General features: G+C 46.2%; 1 protein-coding gene across 1 annotated transcript in view; it reads left to right on the top strand.

The window, feature by feature from the left end:
- INPP5E (inositol polyphosphate-5-phosphatase E) overlaps positions 1-18,051 on the top strand; it is a 104,706-nt gene that overhangs the window by 67,337 nt on the left and 19,318 nt on the right. The window contains exons 2-8 of the mRNA XM_068134456.2: positions 2,520-2,741; positions 7,591-7,715; positions 9,001-9,120; positions 9,304-9,411; positions 9,814-9,978; positions 10,077-10,192; positions 11,227-11,363. Of these exons, the coding sequence (XP_067990557.2) occupies positions 2,520-2,741; positions 7,591-7,715; positions 9,001-9,120; positions 9,304-9,411; positions 9,814-9,978; positions 10,077-10,192; positions 11,227-11,363 (993 nt within the window). The remainder of the gene's footprint in view (positions 1-2,519; positions 2,742-7,590; positions 7,716-9,000; positions 9,121-9,303; positions 9,412-9,813; positions 9,979-10,076; positions 10,193-11,226; positions 11,364-18,051) is intronic.

Raw genomic sequence — 18,051 nt, 5'->3', positions numbered from 1 at the left:
CGTCTCATTTGTATTGAATATATAATCGTTAGATTAAATAAGACGCGGACGTAGCTTCAGGACGTCGATCTTTAATTGTCGACAAGCTTTCGACCAACAAAGGTCTTCTTCTGAGTCAGCCCCAAGTTCAACGGAAGTGACCGTTTGACGCAAACGGTCACTTCCGTTGAACTTGGGGCTGACTCAGAAGAAGACCTTTGTTGGTCGAAAGCTTGTCGACAATTAAAGATCGACGTCCTGAAGCTACGTCCGCGTCTTATTTAATCTAACGATTATATATATATATATATATATATATATATATATATATATATATATATATATATATATATATATATATATATATATTGGATGTTAGGTGTATGGTGTCACAAGAATAACATGTCTGGGCATCCAACAAGGCAGAGCCAGGCCGGGGTATTTGTCGAAGTTGCACCTTTCACACGAGCCACTGAGCATGACTTCCTTATAAATAAGAATTTTTTTGCAACTTAGGATATGTCTTTTAAATGGATAATTGGTAACCCTATTTCATTGCTGCGCAAAGCTGCGTGTGTGTGTGTGATGTAATGTTTTAAACACCTTAGAATGTCAGGTCAGTCAGTTTTTTGGGCCTGCCACTGGTATCATGTAACCTAGTGCTACCTGCCGCATGGTCAAGTTGTCGGTGACTAAACCGATACACCTCACTGGCTTTGCTCCGACACACCTCACTGGCTTTGCTAGTGGGAAGGAAGACTGTAACACCCTGCCAGGATCAAAAAAAACACCTGGCAAAGGGCAGATGATCTTCCGAAAGGAGCCAACGGCTATCCAGTAAGGAGATGGTGTCTCCTAAAAAACACCCAACCAGATTGGACCAGTTCAAGTCGTACCAAAGACTTTAAAAATGGTACGTGCTGCTTCCTTGCTTGATGTTCAGTATTCAAAAGGATAGAGCACGAACAGTCCTCATTGGTTGGCATCCATGGGGAGGAGGAAATTCCTCCTGAGGAAATGCCCAGCTGACTGCGGTGAGACAAGCGGCGCCATTGTTATGACGTCGCTGGTACCCAGAGTATCCCAGGAAGTGACGGTGTGTGTGTGAGCTCCATGAAGAATGAGCCTGAGACCATGTTTAATAAAAAAGAAATAAAAAAGAAAGAACTAGAACGGCACTCAGTAGAGAGCATACCTCCGCCAGGTGAAAAGTTTACGTTTTGTATCCCTGAATAGAGCAGAAAATCAAAATACAGAATCACATTTAATCAAAATCATCCGTCCACAAATTTTTGAGACTATATGTCCACAACTACTGTAATATGTTGGTTTTCGTCCTTTCTCTCAATTGTGAAGAATCACTGGAACAATTAAATAATTGTCATATCCGAATCCATATTCAGATCTTCACCAAAATTGAATCGAATCGTCCTTGTCAGACACCCAACCGGTCCACCAGGTTTCGTCCAAATCCGTCTACAACTTTTTGATATATGCTGATATGTATCGTTTTTGGCCCAATCTCCCAATGGTGATGATTGATGAATCACTTAAAAAATTCTAGTAGCCGAATCCGGAACTTCACCAAAATCGAATCATTTCGTCCTTGTCACATACGCTACATCTCGACCAAATTTCGTCTGAATCCGTCCACAACTATTTGAGATATTTTGTTCACAAACAAACGGACAAACAGACAGACAGACAGGGGTGAAAACATAACCTCCATCCACCTTTGGTGTCGGAGGTAAAGAATGATATCCATTACAGCACATCTGGATGAGGACAATCACATTCTCAGGAACGGACGCATTCAAGATTCAAAATCAACTTGCGGTTAAATTATACAACTTTGTCGATCTGTGCCTAAGGCCTGTCGGGCAATCGGGCATGCTATTCAATCCTTTAGGCCTTTTATTGCACCTCGGTCCACGACCTCGACTAGCCAGCTTGAAATGTGACTATAAGGCCACCTGAGCGTTCTAATCGAGTCTGTGGTCTTGGGTGCATTTGCAAGTCCTGAGAGGAATGCTGTAAATGTTATCTTGAAACATTTTACTCCAGCCACAGATGCCATACATAATCTGTACATTACTCACTTGTTATAGTTAATTTCGACAACGTTGTTCCAATTTCATCGGTGGAATTTTTTTTTTTCAGAACTAGGTGTCACTAGGAAGTAAAGGGTTATAATGGACTTGGGAATGAACGATGTACATTAAAGTAGATCTCTTTGTGAACATGTGCACTGACACACAAGACCAATTACAATATTGCAGCCTCTCCGGTCACTTCGGAATGGCCGAGGATAGCAATGTCGTACTTAGGAAATGTCGACCCAAATATGTCTTCAACATATTCTCAACAAAAGTATGGTGATGTATAATGACTTCGACTTTCGAACTAGTTTGAAAAGCAAAAACTCCGGGCTGTCTTATGTATCTGCTTTTGGCATGGTGTCGTTTTTAATATGAAAGTTAAATGCTTAAATGTTTCCAATTTTCACTTCTCATGACTGGTTGTGGTGCACACACGCACAGGAGTTACCTGCAGGGATGCCTGCAGTCGAGTGGCTCCTTGCTGGGCGCCCAAGAACTGGAAAAGCACTTCCCGAGTCGTCAGCTGAGCTTATTTATCAGCACGTGGAACATGCAGGGCCGGAGTCCCGTTCAGGGCAGCTTGGCCGATCTTCTCCTGCCACAAGACTTTCAATACCTTCACGACCTTTATGCAGTCGGCACCCAAGAGGCAACACCAGACAGGTACGAGAAATCACAGGAGTAAGGTAGGAAAAATTGGATGCATCTTTGACCACTGCGATCGTATTAGGTACACAAGCCAGGTGTTGCCTTAATGGTTGAGGTGGCTGGCTTGAGATCTTAGGCTCCTGAGTTCAAGCCCCTGCCATGCTGCTGACTGGTAATGGGGGGCATTGCATCAATGGCACAGCCACGCCCCAGGAAAGTGATGCAGCCGCCAGCGACATACAAACCACCACCACCAACTTATACGCATTGAAACTTGTCATTGTTAATTTAGGGTGCAGAGCAAGGTTCAGCGATCTTGGGGAGGTATAGGCTTTGCCAGTTTGTGGAGAGGTATGAAGAGAATCTGCATGCTAATGATCTTGATTAATTTTTAAGATGAATGACGTAATAGTAATTCCTCGTAAAGCACTTAATTTCAACCTATCATTAATCTCTTTCCTTTTGCGTTTCCTGCTTTCCCTTTGCACACGTGCAACTCTTTCTCTTTTGTAGTAGCGAGACCAGTCTGTCATTCTTGCAATTATTTTCTTCCTGAGGATGACTATTTAAAAATTTTAATCTTTTCAAAAACCGAATCCCCATTTTCTCATCATATTTGCATCACATTTCCCGAGAAATCACAGGAGACAATTTTTTTGTAAGCGAATGGGTCTTGCTTTTTTTTTCTTTTTTTTTTTTTACCTCCGCCACCAAACCTGGATGTATGTTATGTGTTTAACCCCTGTCTATCTGTTTGTCTGTGTGTCCGTTTGTAAACAAGATATCTCAAAAAGTTGTGGACGGATTCAGACGAGATTTGGCAGAGATGTAACGTATGTGAAATGATTCGATTTTGGTGAAGGTCCGGATTCGGATCCGGCTATTATAAATTTTAAAGTGATTCATCACCATTGGGAGATCGGGCCAAAAATGATACATAGCAGGATTTCTCAAAATAATTGTGGAGGGATTTGGACGAAACTTGGTGGACCTGTTGGGTGTCTGACAAGAACGATTCGATTCGATTTTGGTGAAGATCTGAATACGGATTCGCATATGTGAATTATTTAATTTTTTAGTGATTCTTCACCATTGGGAGATTAGGCCAAAAACGATACATAGCAGGATATCTCAAAAAGTTATGGACTGATTTGGACGAAATTTGGTGGAGAGGTTGGGTGTCTGACAAGGAAGAATCAATTCAATTTTGGTGAATGATCCGGATCCGGCTTGTATAATTTTTTAAGTGATTCTTCACCATTGGGAGATTAGGCCAAAAACGATATACAGCAGGATATCTCAAAAAGTTGTGGACGGATGATTTAGGTTAAATGTGATTCTCTATTGTGATTTTTCTGTTCTACTCTGGGATACAAAACGTAAACTGTTCACCTGGCGGAGGTATGCTCTCTACTGAGTGCCGTTGTAGTTGTGAAAGAGGAAGGAGCTACAGCATACCTGATATGGTAGGGGGATGGAGAGGTGGTCGCTGGGGTCGGGGTGGAATTTGTAATTGTAGTAGTTGTTACGGAGCAGACAGCGGTGAAGGAATGATAGTTGTATGAGTAGAGGAAATTGAGTGGAAAGAACAGCGATTTTTGATTGGGTTATGATTTATTCAGGATAATCACACCTGAAGCAGTGCTAAAGTAATTAGTGTTGTGTATTCCAAACACGTGGTACAGAATCCTGAGAGCCAGTGTTTCCAAGTGTTGAGTCATTCCAAATTACTGCAAATGATCAGCAATGGATGAAGATTTCTTGTTGTTTTTATTCAATTTCATCCAGAATGTTTCGGACAATGACTTTGCATTTTAAAAGTTATTGAAACTGTAATTGGCCTGATTTGGCTTCTTTAGAAGGCGTTGCTGTTTATCAATAGTTCCCCATCTTTTTTGGCATGCAGACCCCTTCCGAACCAGCCAAAATTTAGCAGACCACCATGTACGACTATCATACCGCTTCATGCAGAGGTGTGTTCGATTCGTGGACTGGAAAGTACTTGCGAAAGTAGTCCAATCCTGAACAAAGAACACATTCTATATTGATTACTACCGGAGTTGAAATTTTTCTATATCCAACTTTTTGGGGTTAGCCCCAAGCAAAAACTATGGCACTTGGGTGGAATTTGTTTTGAAAGCCATTGATTAGACATATTGGTGAATGTAAATTCCAAGTTTCACCTAGTTTCAATGTATAGCTTTTGAGACATGAGCGCCAACACATTTTGAACTGATGGACGGACGGACGGACACCACCGTTGATTTGAGGGTTTTTCTTAATAAAACTCAAGAATGTGGAAACGGACGTTGATGAAATTTGGAACGTAATTGCCTCGACGTACAAAGCATTTATTTGTGAAATTTGCAGCAGATTTCGTCCAGTAGAAGCCGAGAAACGAGTTTTCAGACCCTATGTTAAAGTTGCATACAGGGAAACGATCTCTTATATAAAGGGAGGGTCTTGATAAATCATGCTTTCCTTAAAAATGAAATACAGAAATATCTAATTTCCAAAAGTATTCAACCCCCTGAGTCAATACTTCATAGAAGCGGCTTTGGCACTGATTACAGCTTTGAGTCTTCTTGGGTATGTCTGTATCAGCTTTGCACATCTGGATTTGGGGAGTTTCTCCCATTCTTCCTTGCAGATTTGCTCAAGCTCTGTCAAGTTGGATGGGGAGCGTCGGTGAACAGCAATCTTCAAGTCTTTCCACAGATTCTCATTGGGATTCAAGTCTGGGCTTTGACTGGGCAACTTAAGGACTTTTTTTTTTTTTTTTTTTTTTTTGTATACTGAATCGAGGCTCGTGAAAGAGCTGACATTTACTTCACAAACAAATCAACCAGACAAACAAAATATATAAAAAGAGGGAGCGGAAGACAAGAGAATGGGAAGCACGCAAACACTTGAGAGCACACAACATTTAAGAGCAGGGAGATGTGTGGGAGGGAGAGGGCTTGGGGGGAGGAGGCGTGGGAAGGGGGGGGGGGTGGGAGAAGTATAAAACACAAGGACACCAAGGACACCAAGGACTTCCAGGACAGAAGTTGGTATTTCAAAAAGTGGAATTGGGGTGAAATTATCGGGGATAGAAAAGATCAAGGTTTTGGATGGGGGAAGATAAGAGATGGTGGTGAACAGCTGTTTTAAAGACCTGGAGGGTGGAGTGGGATTGAAGAGAGTGAGGGAGTTTGTTCCAGAGGCGGGAGAAAAGAGGAATGAAGGAGTGAAGGTGAGCAGAGAGTCTTGATTTTGGCAGTTTAACCATAAGAGGGTTGCAGGCAGATCTTGTGCGACCTGTAGGAATATTTGCGGGACAGAGCCCAGAGAGAGCTGGGGGAGCAATGCCAGAGAGGAGTCGGTAGAAGACGGAAAGACCACCAACCTGCCTGCGGTGAGTGAGTGAGAGGCCCTTGGAGTTAGCTTCATCGCGGGAGATTCCAATGATTCTGAATGCTTTGCTTTCAACAGCGTGAAGACGAGCTAGGTGTGAGGCAGGAGCACCAGCCCGGAGGGGAGAGCAGACTTTCATGTTCTTGTTCTGAAGCCATTCCAGTGTTGCTTTGGCTGTATGGCATGGTGTCATTATCCTGTTGGAACATAATTCTTTGCCGCAGTCTAAGGTCTTTTGCACTCTGAAGCAGGTTCTCCTCAAGGATTTGCCTGGATTTGTCTCCATCCATTGTTCTCTCTATCCTTAGAAGTCTCCCGGTCCCTGGCGCTGAAAAGCATCCCCATGGCATAATGCTGCCACCAAATGCTTCACAGTAGGGATTGTGTTAGATGGGTGATGAGCTGTGCTGTTTCCTCCAGACGTTGCACTTTGCATTCAGGCCAAAGAGTTCAATTTTCGTGTCATCAGACCACATAATCTTTTACCTCATGCTCTCCATCTTTCACGTGCCTTTTTGCAAACTCCAGGTGTGCTGTCATGTGCCTTTTTCTCAGGAGTGCCTTCGTCTGGCCACTCTCCCATAAAGCATAGATTTGTGATGTGCTGCAGAAACTGTTGCCCTTCTGGCAGGTTCTCCCATCTCAGCTAAAGAACTCTGTAGTTCTGTCAGAGTAGTCATTGGGTTCTTGGTTATCTCCCTGTCCAAGGTCCTTCTTGCGTGGTTGCTCAGTTTGGTCAGACGGCCAGCTCTAGGAAGAGTCTGGGTAGTTCCATATTCTTTCCATTTTCTAATGATGGAGCTCACTGTGCCCTTCGGAACTTTCAACACTCTAGAAATTGCTTTATACCCTTCCACAGATCTATGCGTCCTCACTTTCTCGGAGGTATATGGACAGTTCCTTGGCCTTCAGGGTAGAGTTTCTGCTCTGACTTGCACTGCCAACTGTGGTACCTTATACAGTAAGGTGTATTTCTTTCTAAATCATATCCAATCATTTGAATTGGCCACAGGTGAACTCCTATCAAGTTGTAGAGACATCTCAAGGATGGTCAAAGGAAATTGGATGCACCTGAGCTAAATTTGGAGTGTCATAGCAAAGGGGTTGAATACTTATTGACTCGACATTTCAGCTTTTCATTTTTAATTATTCTGTAAAAATGTCTTTTTTTTAAATTCCACTTTGACATTATGGGGTATTATTTGTGTTGATCAGTGACAAAAAAAATCTCAATTTAATCCATTTTAAATTCAGGCTGTAACACAACAAAATGTGAAAAAAGACAAGGGGTGTGAATACTTTCTGAAGGCACTGTATCTGTATTGATTTTCATTGAGACCGACAAAACAAAAAACTACAAAAACAAACAAACCACAAAACCACGAGTTTTCAAAGTCACTTCAATCTGATGGGTCCCATCATTCACTTATGTTGTTGTTCTCATCAATATTTGTTGACTATGCCCCAGGCATGAATGGGAGGTCAGCTTGCAAGAAACTCTTGGGCCAAGCCACGTTCTTCTTTCTTCAACCTCTCATGGTTCTCTGCACCTGGCGGTCTTCATTCGTCGGGACCTCATGTGGTTTTGCTCTGGTGAGCTTTGCTATTTTCACCTGTGACATGTCGCAGATCTACAAGAGCTTCACATTGGTATTGTTGTTGTTGGTGTTGTTGTTGTTGTTGTTGTTGTTGGGGTTCTTGTTGTGGGTCGGTTGTTGAAATGTGCACCCATTGGTTGGGCAGTGGCCAGACCACACCCACATCTGTCGCTTGACTCCACCAACCATAGTGCAGAGGAAAATTATATGGCCGTCATCTTGTTTCCTGGTGGACCAAACACATTAGGCCTGTGTAGGCATCTGCTGATTATACACTGTCCGGCTTTGTTGCGACAGATTTCCATTGGTTTTGTTTGGGTGTTAAATTATCAGTAAGGTGTAATCAAGCCCGTACGCTCCTCCCTCAAAAATAGAGTTACGTAATTTTTGAACGGCGCCATATGAGCATTAAACGCGCGTTTCCCAATAGGCCCGTTACCGGACATCAGAATGCACGCTAATCAAGCATTACGTTACATAATCAAGCATTATGTTATGCACGTTAATAAAGCTATTGGCTTTGTTTGGGTTTAGTGTTATCAAAGATGATGGCCCCCGAAAAATCTAATCATATGTCGAATAATAGTAAGGTTTAATCAAGCCCGTCAGAACACACCGTACATCAGAACGCATGGTAATCAAGCATTATGTTATGCAAATTACTAAAACCATTAGCTTTGTTTGGATCGAGAGTTATTCACGATGAGGGACCCTGAAAAATCGAACCATATGTCCAATAATAAATAATAATGTTTCATCAAGCCTGTCAGAACACACGTGTACATCAGAACGCATGTTAATCAAGCATTACATTATGTATTCAAGTGTTGCATTACGCAAATTACCCCAAAAAAATTACGTTGCATAATTTTTGAATGGCCTCATATTGGGGTTAAGCAATTCGTGACCATGTGATGAATCAGCTCATTCTGATATAACCGTGGCGGAGGCTCACATGGATATGAGGCGTCAAGCTATTTTTTAAAGAGTGCATTAAATGTGTGTTTCCCAATCGTACTGTGCATATTTGCAGAGTGCTTTAAATGCGCGTTTCCCAATCGGCCCATTACCAGATTTTGTTGCAGGTTGTGTCCACAGTGCAGTCATTCTTGTTTTTTTTTTTACACTAAGACTTGGATGAAATTGATCGATGTACTAGGTGACATGTGATGACTGAATGAATTAACAAGGTGCCATCACCATGACGAGGATAATGAAATGCTTTGTTATAACTATCAGCATGCCAAACCCCTTCCAATCAGCATTTCTTGTGTGCACAGAGGCAGAGCACGCATCAGTCATCACACGTGTCATCTCCCAGATCAAAACAAAGGGTGCTGTTGCAATATCTTTCACTTTCTTCGGCACCTCCTTGCTGTTCATCACATCTCACTTCACGTGTAAGCCGTTAGAAGAATGCTTCACTACCATGAACACTTTAGATGATTCAATTATAAAGGTCAACGACCTCCTCCCCTCCCTCCCTCACCTAACCCACCCCCGCCCCAAAAAACGTTTGTTTTTGTTTCATTATTTACCACTGTCATATCCTTTTTGTTTGCTTGTCAAACATTTATTTGCAGCCGGCGACGGAAAGGTATCAGAACGGATCCAGGATTACAATAAGATCATCAGTTCTTTGGCTTTGCCTTGCTCTGTGCCTCTGAGCAATCCCTACCAAGCTGACCCAGGTGTGCTGATTGCTTTTCACTTACACAAATGTTCCTTTTAAATTCCCATGAGATTTTGGTGGGGTTTTGACCTAGTGCGAAATCCTCTTCATGGGAATTGTACCAAACAAGAACCCTTTAAGGATGGGCACAGGGTCAACTCTTGGGCCCACCAAGGATCCATCTTGGACACTGCACCGACCTACATTCTTTGGGTCTTATGACCATTCTTAAGTGTGACTTCAAGTGATCTCGGTTGGTGTAGTGTCCGGGATGGAGCCTGTCCTGATTGTAAGCTAATGCACATTTGTTTTTGTTTTGTTTTCTAGAAAAAGTAAAAAAAAACAAATGCTGATGATCACATGGTTTCCTGCAATGCTATTCTCATCTGTCAAATGTCTTCCCTATATTTGTTGAGTTCAGCTGACATCACAACCCGTTTTGATGCTGTGTTCTGGTTTGGTGACTTTAACTTCCGGCTGGATGTGAACCGCAATGCAGCTGATGGTCTTCTCAGACAGCCCTCGACATCAGCAAGTGTCACCAGTTTGCTAGAACACGACCAACTCGCCCAGAAGCTTCGTGACGGTACTGAACTTCACGCTTATTTCAATTCTTCCATACATGAAAATATATTTATGTTCATGGACTCATGTTATCATGTCATTCACATGTCACACACTCAGGCTCTGCCTTTGCGGGCTTCAGTGAGGCCTGCATCGACTTCCTGCCAACGTACAAATACGATCTCGATTCGGACGCATTTGACAGCTCAGCCAAACAGCGCGTCCCCTCATATACGGTGCTTCATCTTTGTACCGCTTTTACTTGTTTATTTTCTTTTTTTTACTGACCCTTTTGAGTATCTAGAATTATCTATATTTGTTCATCAAATGCAACACTGGCTGCCAATGGTGCCTCTCATGGATTTGAGCAAATGCATTGTGTATTTGGTGCTTCTCACACCTCACCCAAAAGGAGGACTTTGTTACCTCCACCACCAAAGGTGGATGGAAGTTATGTTTTCACCCCTGTCTGTCTGTCTGTCTGTCTGTCCATTTGTGAACGAGTTATCTCAAAAAGTTGTGGACGGATTCGGACGAAATTTGGTCGAGATGTAGCATGTGTGACAAGAACGAAATGATTAGATTTTGGTGAAGATCCGCATTCGGATCCAGCTACTAGGATTTTAAAGGTGATTCTTCACCATTGGGAGATAGGGCCAAAAACAATACATAGCAGGATATATCAAAAGGTTGTGGACGATTTGGACAAAACTTAGTGGACCGGTTGGGTGTCTGACAAGGACGAATCGATTCGATTTTGGTGACGATCTGAATATGGATTCGGATATGAGAATTATTTAATTTTTTAAGTGTTTCTTCACTATTGGGAGATGGGGCCAAAAACGATACATAGCAGGATATCTCAAAAAGTTATGGATGGATTTGGACGAAACTTGTTGGACAGGTTGAGTGTGTGACAAAAATAATCAATTCAATTTTGGTGAAGAATGTTTCTACATTATATAAAATTCTGTATTGTGATTTTTGGTCTATTCTGAGATACAAAACGTAAACTGTTCACCAGGTGGAGGTATGCTCTCTACTGAGTGCCGTTCTAGTTATACAGTGAATTCACTGTGTGCAACATGAATGTGAAATACATTGATGCTCTGGATCTAACCTTTACCCAAAAGAACCTTAATTTGTACATCTCATGACCTGGCCTAGTAAGCCATAGCAAAGAGTTATTCGTTCTCTGTTAGACCTGTCACTGACGGGTAAAACATAAAAGTAGAGATGCCGATAATTGCATTCTCCTTGCTGTTCCCAGGATCGAATCTTGTACAAGTCAAAGAAGGCTGCCTCGATTGAGCCATTGCACTACTCTTCCTGCATTGAATTACGCTGCTCTGACCACCGCCCTGTATTTGCACTCTTCCACGTGGCCCTTCGGCCTGGCAGGGACGAGTAAGTTATGATGGTATTAATTGGTAAAAATACATTATGGTTGCATGTGCAGGTGGGAAAAGTCTCATTCAAAAGTTGAGACACCACAAATTAGGACTGCTGCCCAACAAGGCAAGTCTTAGATCCGACGTTTCAACCACCAAGTAGTTTTCACCTTGAAGAGTGCAGGTATCTTGCACCAACAGTCTCACCACCTGTATGCTCTTCCTCCAATGGAGAGACAAATTCATGCCCGCTATTACAAACATCACTGTGGGGAGGGGAGGCGTAGAAACACAATTAAATAAATGAACAGGATTACAACTAATTAAAACTGCGAGCAGTGATTATCCGGGGACCAAGACGCCTCACCCTGATTGGCCAAGTGCGTGCCAGAGTCATTGATAACAGTAGCCCGGATCCGATTGTTTAAAGTTCGAACTGAATCGATCGAAAAATGAAGGAGATGCTTTTTTTTTTCTTTTTTTTTTTGTATACTGAATCGAGGCTCGTGAAAGAGCTAACATTTATTTCACAAACAAATCAACCAGACAAACAAAATATACAAAAAGAGGGAGCGGAAGACAAGATGGGGAGAGAAGGGGAAGCACACAACCACAACTTTAAAGGTGTTCATGAAATCCAATATGGCCACCATGTCACATGACCTATGACATCATATTTAGAATATGCATCCAATAAAGAGGCAAAGTATAATTGGTCAAGTTTCAACTTAACCGATCGAAAAATGAAGGCAGAGATGCATTTTAAAGGTTTTCATAAAATCCAATATGGCCACCATGTCATGTGACCTATGATGTCATATTTAGGATATGTATCCAATCAAGTGACATACTGTAAATGGTCAAAGTTTCAAGTTCATCTGACTAACGGTTTGGCCTGTAGGTCAATACAAAATTCATGGAATTGCAATATTAATTTTAAAAAAATGCTGAGTCAGCACTTTTTTAATTGGTGCACCGTAGACTAATTAGCAAAGGAATTATTTAAAAAATTGGAGAAAAGAGCATTCTTCGTCTAGAGGTGGACGATATATATGCCAAGTTTCAACTCAATAGGTCGAAAAATGAAGGAGGATATAGATTTTTAAGATTTCCAATAAATCCAATATGGCCACCAGGTCACGTGACTTATGACGACATACATGCATCAAGTGAAGTGGTATACCAGAAGTGGTCAAAGTTCCAAATTCTTACGATAAGCGGTTTGACCTGTAGGTCGCCAACAAATTTCATGAAATCAGAATAATAATAATCTATCTATAATTCCACTAATCTCTGTCTGTGTGTGTGTATGCGACCGCTGTTTCTCGACAACTACCGGTCCGATATACTTGAAACTTGCCAGGTATATTGCTGGGGACCCGAGGATGTGCCTTTTCAAGGTTTCATATTAATCAGACAATTACTTACCGAGCTATGTCCAAAAAACGATTCGACCAATCAGAGAGCAGCGAGCTATCGCGTGTGCCGAACGTGGCGAACACACTCTGCCTCGGACGGCACATTTGAGAGCGTATTCATTTATTTCACGTTGGCAAACTATGTTGCCGCTATGTTGGCGTTAAACTATGTTTTAAAACTAATTAAAACCATTTCATGTAAATAGAGGGGGGGGGATTGTCACTGTACTCGCAAGCCGTTCGCCGTTCGCTTTGGCGTTGCGAATGAACCAAAACATTTCATGGACCAAACCATTTCATGTAAAGCGTTCGCCGTTCGCTTTGGCGTTGCGAATGGACCAAAACATTTCATGGACCAAACCATTTCATGTAAATAGAGGGGGGGGATATAATTTTAGATATATATATAGTACGGGCATGCCCTAGTAATAATAATCTTAGCAATTTCAATAGGGCACCAATGGTCCCCTAATTAATTGATATGAACCACCTTCAGAGGCCATTTTTCCCCACAGAGCAGGGGTTGGCCTTTTTTGGGCACCGTGGTCCCCTTTTTGAAGCAATGTTTTATGGCTGGATGCCCTTCCTGCCACCAACCCTGTTAGTCGCCTCGCTACGCACAGGGAATTACCAGTGAACTGGTACTCAATTTGCCGACCCGCACAGGGAATTACCAGTGAACTGGTACTCAATTTGCCGACCTTGGAAGGATGAACAGGCTGAGTTAACCCCCCTGGCGTTAATTCAGTGTTCGACCGGGATTTGAACCCAGGATCCTAGGTATCCCAAGCCAGCACCCTAACCGCTAAGCCAACACCAAGCACCAGGCAATTGATATACGTATGTGGGAAAATTACATGCCCAGACCAGGAATCGAATGCAGGTCCTCTTGTGAACCGTACCAGTGCTCTGCAATCTGAGCTATCTGGGCGACCCTGACCAAGCATGTAATTTTCCCACGCATATGATTGCCACTCTTTTTCTTAATGCTTCCGGTGCACTCGCTGCCATCCATAGGAGCACCAACGCCCTGCTCACGAGAGGGTCTTGCTCCAACCAATGGCCAATATATATAAACAGTCACGTGAAAAAGTAAGTACACCCCATGTAAAGTTTTGACTTTTTCAACATATTTCAACATTCAGCTATTTGATCTTCATTTCAACAATATTGACAGATAAAGGTGAAATAATACAACAAATATCATGAAACATTTACATTTTGTAGTCCATTGTATAATTTAAATAAACATAAATGCAAATTTCGCATGTGGAAAAAGTAAGTACACCCTTGGCTCTAATAGGTGGTATTGCCCCCCTTTGGCAGAAACAACGTCAAGTCGGCATTTCTTATAACTGTCTACCAGTCTCTGACATCGACTGGGAGAAATTTTTGCCCACTCCTCCATGCAGAATTCTTTCAGCTGTGCGATGATTGAGGGGTTTCTTGCATGCGCAGCTCGTTTCAAATCCCCCCACTACATCTCGATGGGATTTAGATCCGGGCTTTGACTTGGCCATTCCAGAACCCTCCATTTCTTTCTTTTCAGCCATTCCTTGGTGGATTTACTGGTATGTTTAGGGTCATTGTCATGTTGCAAGGTCCACCTTTGGTTGAGCTTCAACTTCTGACAGATGGCCTCACATTATCCTCAAGCACCCTCTGGTTCAATGAAGAATTCCTAGTGGATTCTATGATGGTGAGCTGCCCAGGCCCTGATGCAGCAAAGCTGCCCCAAACCATAATATTTCCACCACCATGCTTTACAGTTGGTATCAGGTTCTTGTGGTCAAATGCTGTCTTTGGTTTTCGCCAAACATGTCTTCTGGTACTGTGGCCAAATAGCTCTACCTTTGACTCATCTGTCCAGAGCACATTGTTCCAGAAGTGCTGGTCTTTGCCTAGGTGTGCATTGGCAAACTTTAGTCTTGCCCTGATGTTCTTTCTGGACAGCAAAGGTTTCCTCCTGGCACACCTCCCATGTAGATCAAATTTGTGCAGCCTCTTTCTAATGGTAGACTCATGCACTTTGACATCAACAGTGGCAAGAGCTACCTGTCGGTCCTGTGATGACATTCTGGGTTTCTTAGAGACTTCTTTCAGCATCTTGCGGTCTGCTCTCAGGCTGAACTTGCTGGGGCGGCCTGGCCTGAATAAGTTGGCAGTTGTTTGGAATCTTCTCCACTTGTAGATGATCTTCTGGACAGTCGAATGATTGATTTCAAATTGTTTGGAGATCTTTTTAAATCCCTTCCCAGACTCGTAGGCATCTCTAACCTTCTTTCTGAAGGCCTCAGAGAGCTTTTTTGATCTAGGCATGGTGACGCCGCACACTTCAACAACAAAGAGCAAACCAAACTAAATGTCTGAGGTTTAAATAAGACAGGTTCCTCCAAGATTCTCTCGAACGATATTCTAATCATTTGCACCTGAGCTGGTGCACCTGATTCTAATTTTAGGTATTTGAAGTGGTGATAAATGTAGGGGATAACTTACTTTCTCCACATGCAAAATTTGCATTTATGTTTATTTAAATTATAAAATGGACTACAAAATGTAAATGTTTCATGATATTTGTTATGTTATATTGAAGTGCGGTGCTATGCGCATGACTTGTTCGCCAAGAAGAGAAGCAACAACGCAGGTAACCAAAAAAGAGTCTTTATTACAAAGCTCAACTATAGCACTAAGGTGCTCGGGGCTGCGCGCCCTGTGTATATCCCGAGGCCACGCCTACCCCTCGGGTGTGGCCGACACCCTCTTGGTGCGCGGAATGATGTCACCACGCCAGCGCCATCGTGTCCGCCACACGCGCCCCCCCAGAATTCCCGCGCACCTGAAGGGTCAGTTTGCGGGGCAAACGGATGACCCGGCCGAAGCGCCCTCTGGCGGCTGGCGGCGGCTGGGATGCCGGGATGTCATCTGGGATGCCTCCGGCAGCACCTGGGATGGGTGCGGGAGACGGGGGGGGGGGGGGGGGGCGTGCCAGCGGGGCCGGGCGGTGCCGGAGGTCCGCCCGCCGGGGGGCGGCCGTGCCGGGGGGCGGCCCCACCGCGGGGCCGGGCCACTGGCGGGGGGTGGTCCATGTCGAGGTGGGCCGGCTTGAGGCGGTCCACGGAAACGCGGTCAGGAGTACCGCCGATGTCGAGGGTGAAGTGTTTCGCCCCGGTCTCCAGCACGCGGAAGGGCCCGTCGTACGGGGGCCACAGCGGTGTCCGGTGGGCGTCGTGGCGGACGAACACGTACTCCGCCGTGCGAAGCTCCGGGGCGTCGTGCGTTGGCAGGCACCAGTGGTGCGCCGTCGGCACCGGGGCGAACCTCCGGGCGGTCTCCTGCAGTGCGGAGCGCTGCTGCGCGGCGGACCATGGTGCCGTGGAGTCGGGGAGGAACTCGCCCGGCACCCGCAGCGGTTGTCCGAAGACCAACTCCACCGCGGATGCGCGCAGGTCATCCTTGGGTGCCGTCCGGAGGCCCAGCAGGACCCAGGGGAGCCTGTCGACCCAGCCACCGTCGCGGAGGGTGGCCCGGAGCACGGCCTTCAAGGAGCGGTGGAAGCGCTTGCACAGGCCGTTGGCCTGGGGGTGGTAGGCCGTGGTGCGGTGCAGCTGGACGCCGAGCTCCGCGTGACTGCCCCCCAGAGCTCCGAGGTGAACTGGGGGCCGCGGTCGGACGAGATGAGATGGGCAACCCAGGTGGCGATGAACGCCTGCGCGACGTCCGCCGCCGTCGTCGCCACCAAAGGCACGACCTCCGGCCACCGGGTGGTGCGGTCCACCATGGTGAGGACGTGGATGAAACCCCGTGAGCTGGGCAGAGGTCCCACCAAGTCCACGTGAACGTGGTCGAACCGACGTTCGGGCACCGTGAACGGGGCCAACGGGGCCTGGGTGTGGCGGTGCACCTTCGCGCGCTGGCACGCGAGGCACGTCGTGGTCCAATCGCGGATGGCCTTCCGGAGGCCATGCCAGATGAACTTGTCGGCGACCAACCTCTGGGAGGCCTTCGTGCCCGGGTGGGACAGGCCGTGGATGGCGTCAAAAACCCGGCGCTGCCAGCCCGTGGGCACGATGGGGCGAGGCCGCCCGAGGGAGACGTCGCACAAGAGGGCCGTGCCCGCGCCGTCGAACGGCACCTCGGTGACGCGGAGGCCCGTGACGGCGGTCCGCAAGGCCTGGACGTCGGGGTCGGCGGTCTGGTCCGCCACCATCCGGGCATAGTCGATCCCGAGGTGGCCCGCGTGGGCGACGGACCGGGAAAGGCAATCCGCCACCGGGTTGTCCTTTCCCGCGACGTGCCGGATGTCCGTCGTGTACTCGGACACGGCCGAGAGGTGACGCTGCTGCCGGGCCGACCATGGCTCGGCGCCCTTGGCCATCGCGAAGACCAGGGGCTTGTGGTCGACGAAGGCCATGAACGAACGGCCCTCGAGCAGATGGCGGAAGTGCCGGACCGCCAGGTGGAGCCCGAGCAACTCGCGGTCAAAGGTGCTGTACCGGCGTTCGTGCGGGCGAAGCTGCCGGCTGAAAAACGCCAGCGGTTGCCAAGCACCACGCACCCATTGCTCGTGCACCGCGCCCACCGCGTAGTCCGACGCGTCGGTGGTGAGGGCGATCGGTGCATCGAGCGCCGGGTGCGCGAGCATGGTGGCGTTAGCCAAGGCGAGCTTCGCGCCCGCAAACGCCGCATCCATCTGCTCGGTCCAAACTATGTCACCTTTGCCCGGCTTCCCCCGGAGGGCCTCGTGCAGGGGGCGCAGGAGCTGGGCGACGCGGGGCAGGAAACGGTGGTAAAAGTTTACCATGCCCAGGAACTCCTGGAGCCCCCTGATTGTGCGGGGGCGCGGAAACCCCTTGACCGCCTCCACCGTTGCCGGCAAGGGGGTGGCCCCGTGCCTGGTGACGCGGTGCCCCAAAAAGTCGATTTCGGCGACGCCGAACCGGCACTTAGCGGGGTTTACGATCAGGCCATGCTGGCCCAGGCGTTCGAAGAGCGTGCGGAGGTGGCGGAGGTGCGCTTCGCGGGACGCGCTTGCGACGAGGATGTCGTCCAGGTAGACGTAAACCTAATCCAAGTCACGCAAGACGCTGTCCATCAATCATTGGAACGCCTGAGCCGCATTCTTCAAACCGAAGGGCATCCGAAGAAACTCGAAGAGGCCGAATGGTGTAATGACGGCCGTCTTCGGTATGTCCTCCGGCCTGACGGGGACCTGGTGGTACCCGCGAATGAGGTCCACCTTAGAAAAGAAGGACATTTTCGCCAACCGGGCGGAAAAGTCCTGAATGT

The sequence above is a fragment of the Myxine glutinosa genome, chromosome 13 (genome assembly GCF_964187855.1).
Source record: "Myxine glutinosa chromosome 13, kmMyxGlut1.1, whole genome shotgun sequence".
Classification (NCBI taxonomy): Eukaryota; Metazoa; Chordata; class Myxini; order Myxiniformes; family Myxinidae; genus Myxine; species Myxine glutinosa.
This window is presented reverse-complemented; position numbering and strand designations above follow the sequence as displayed.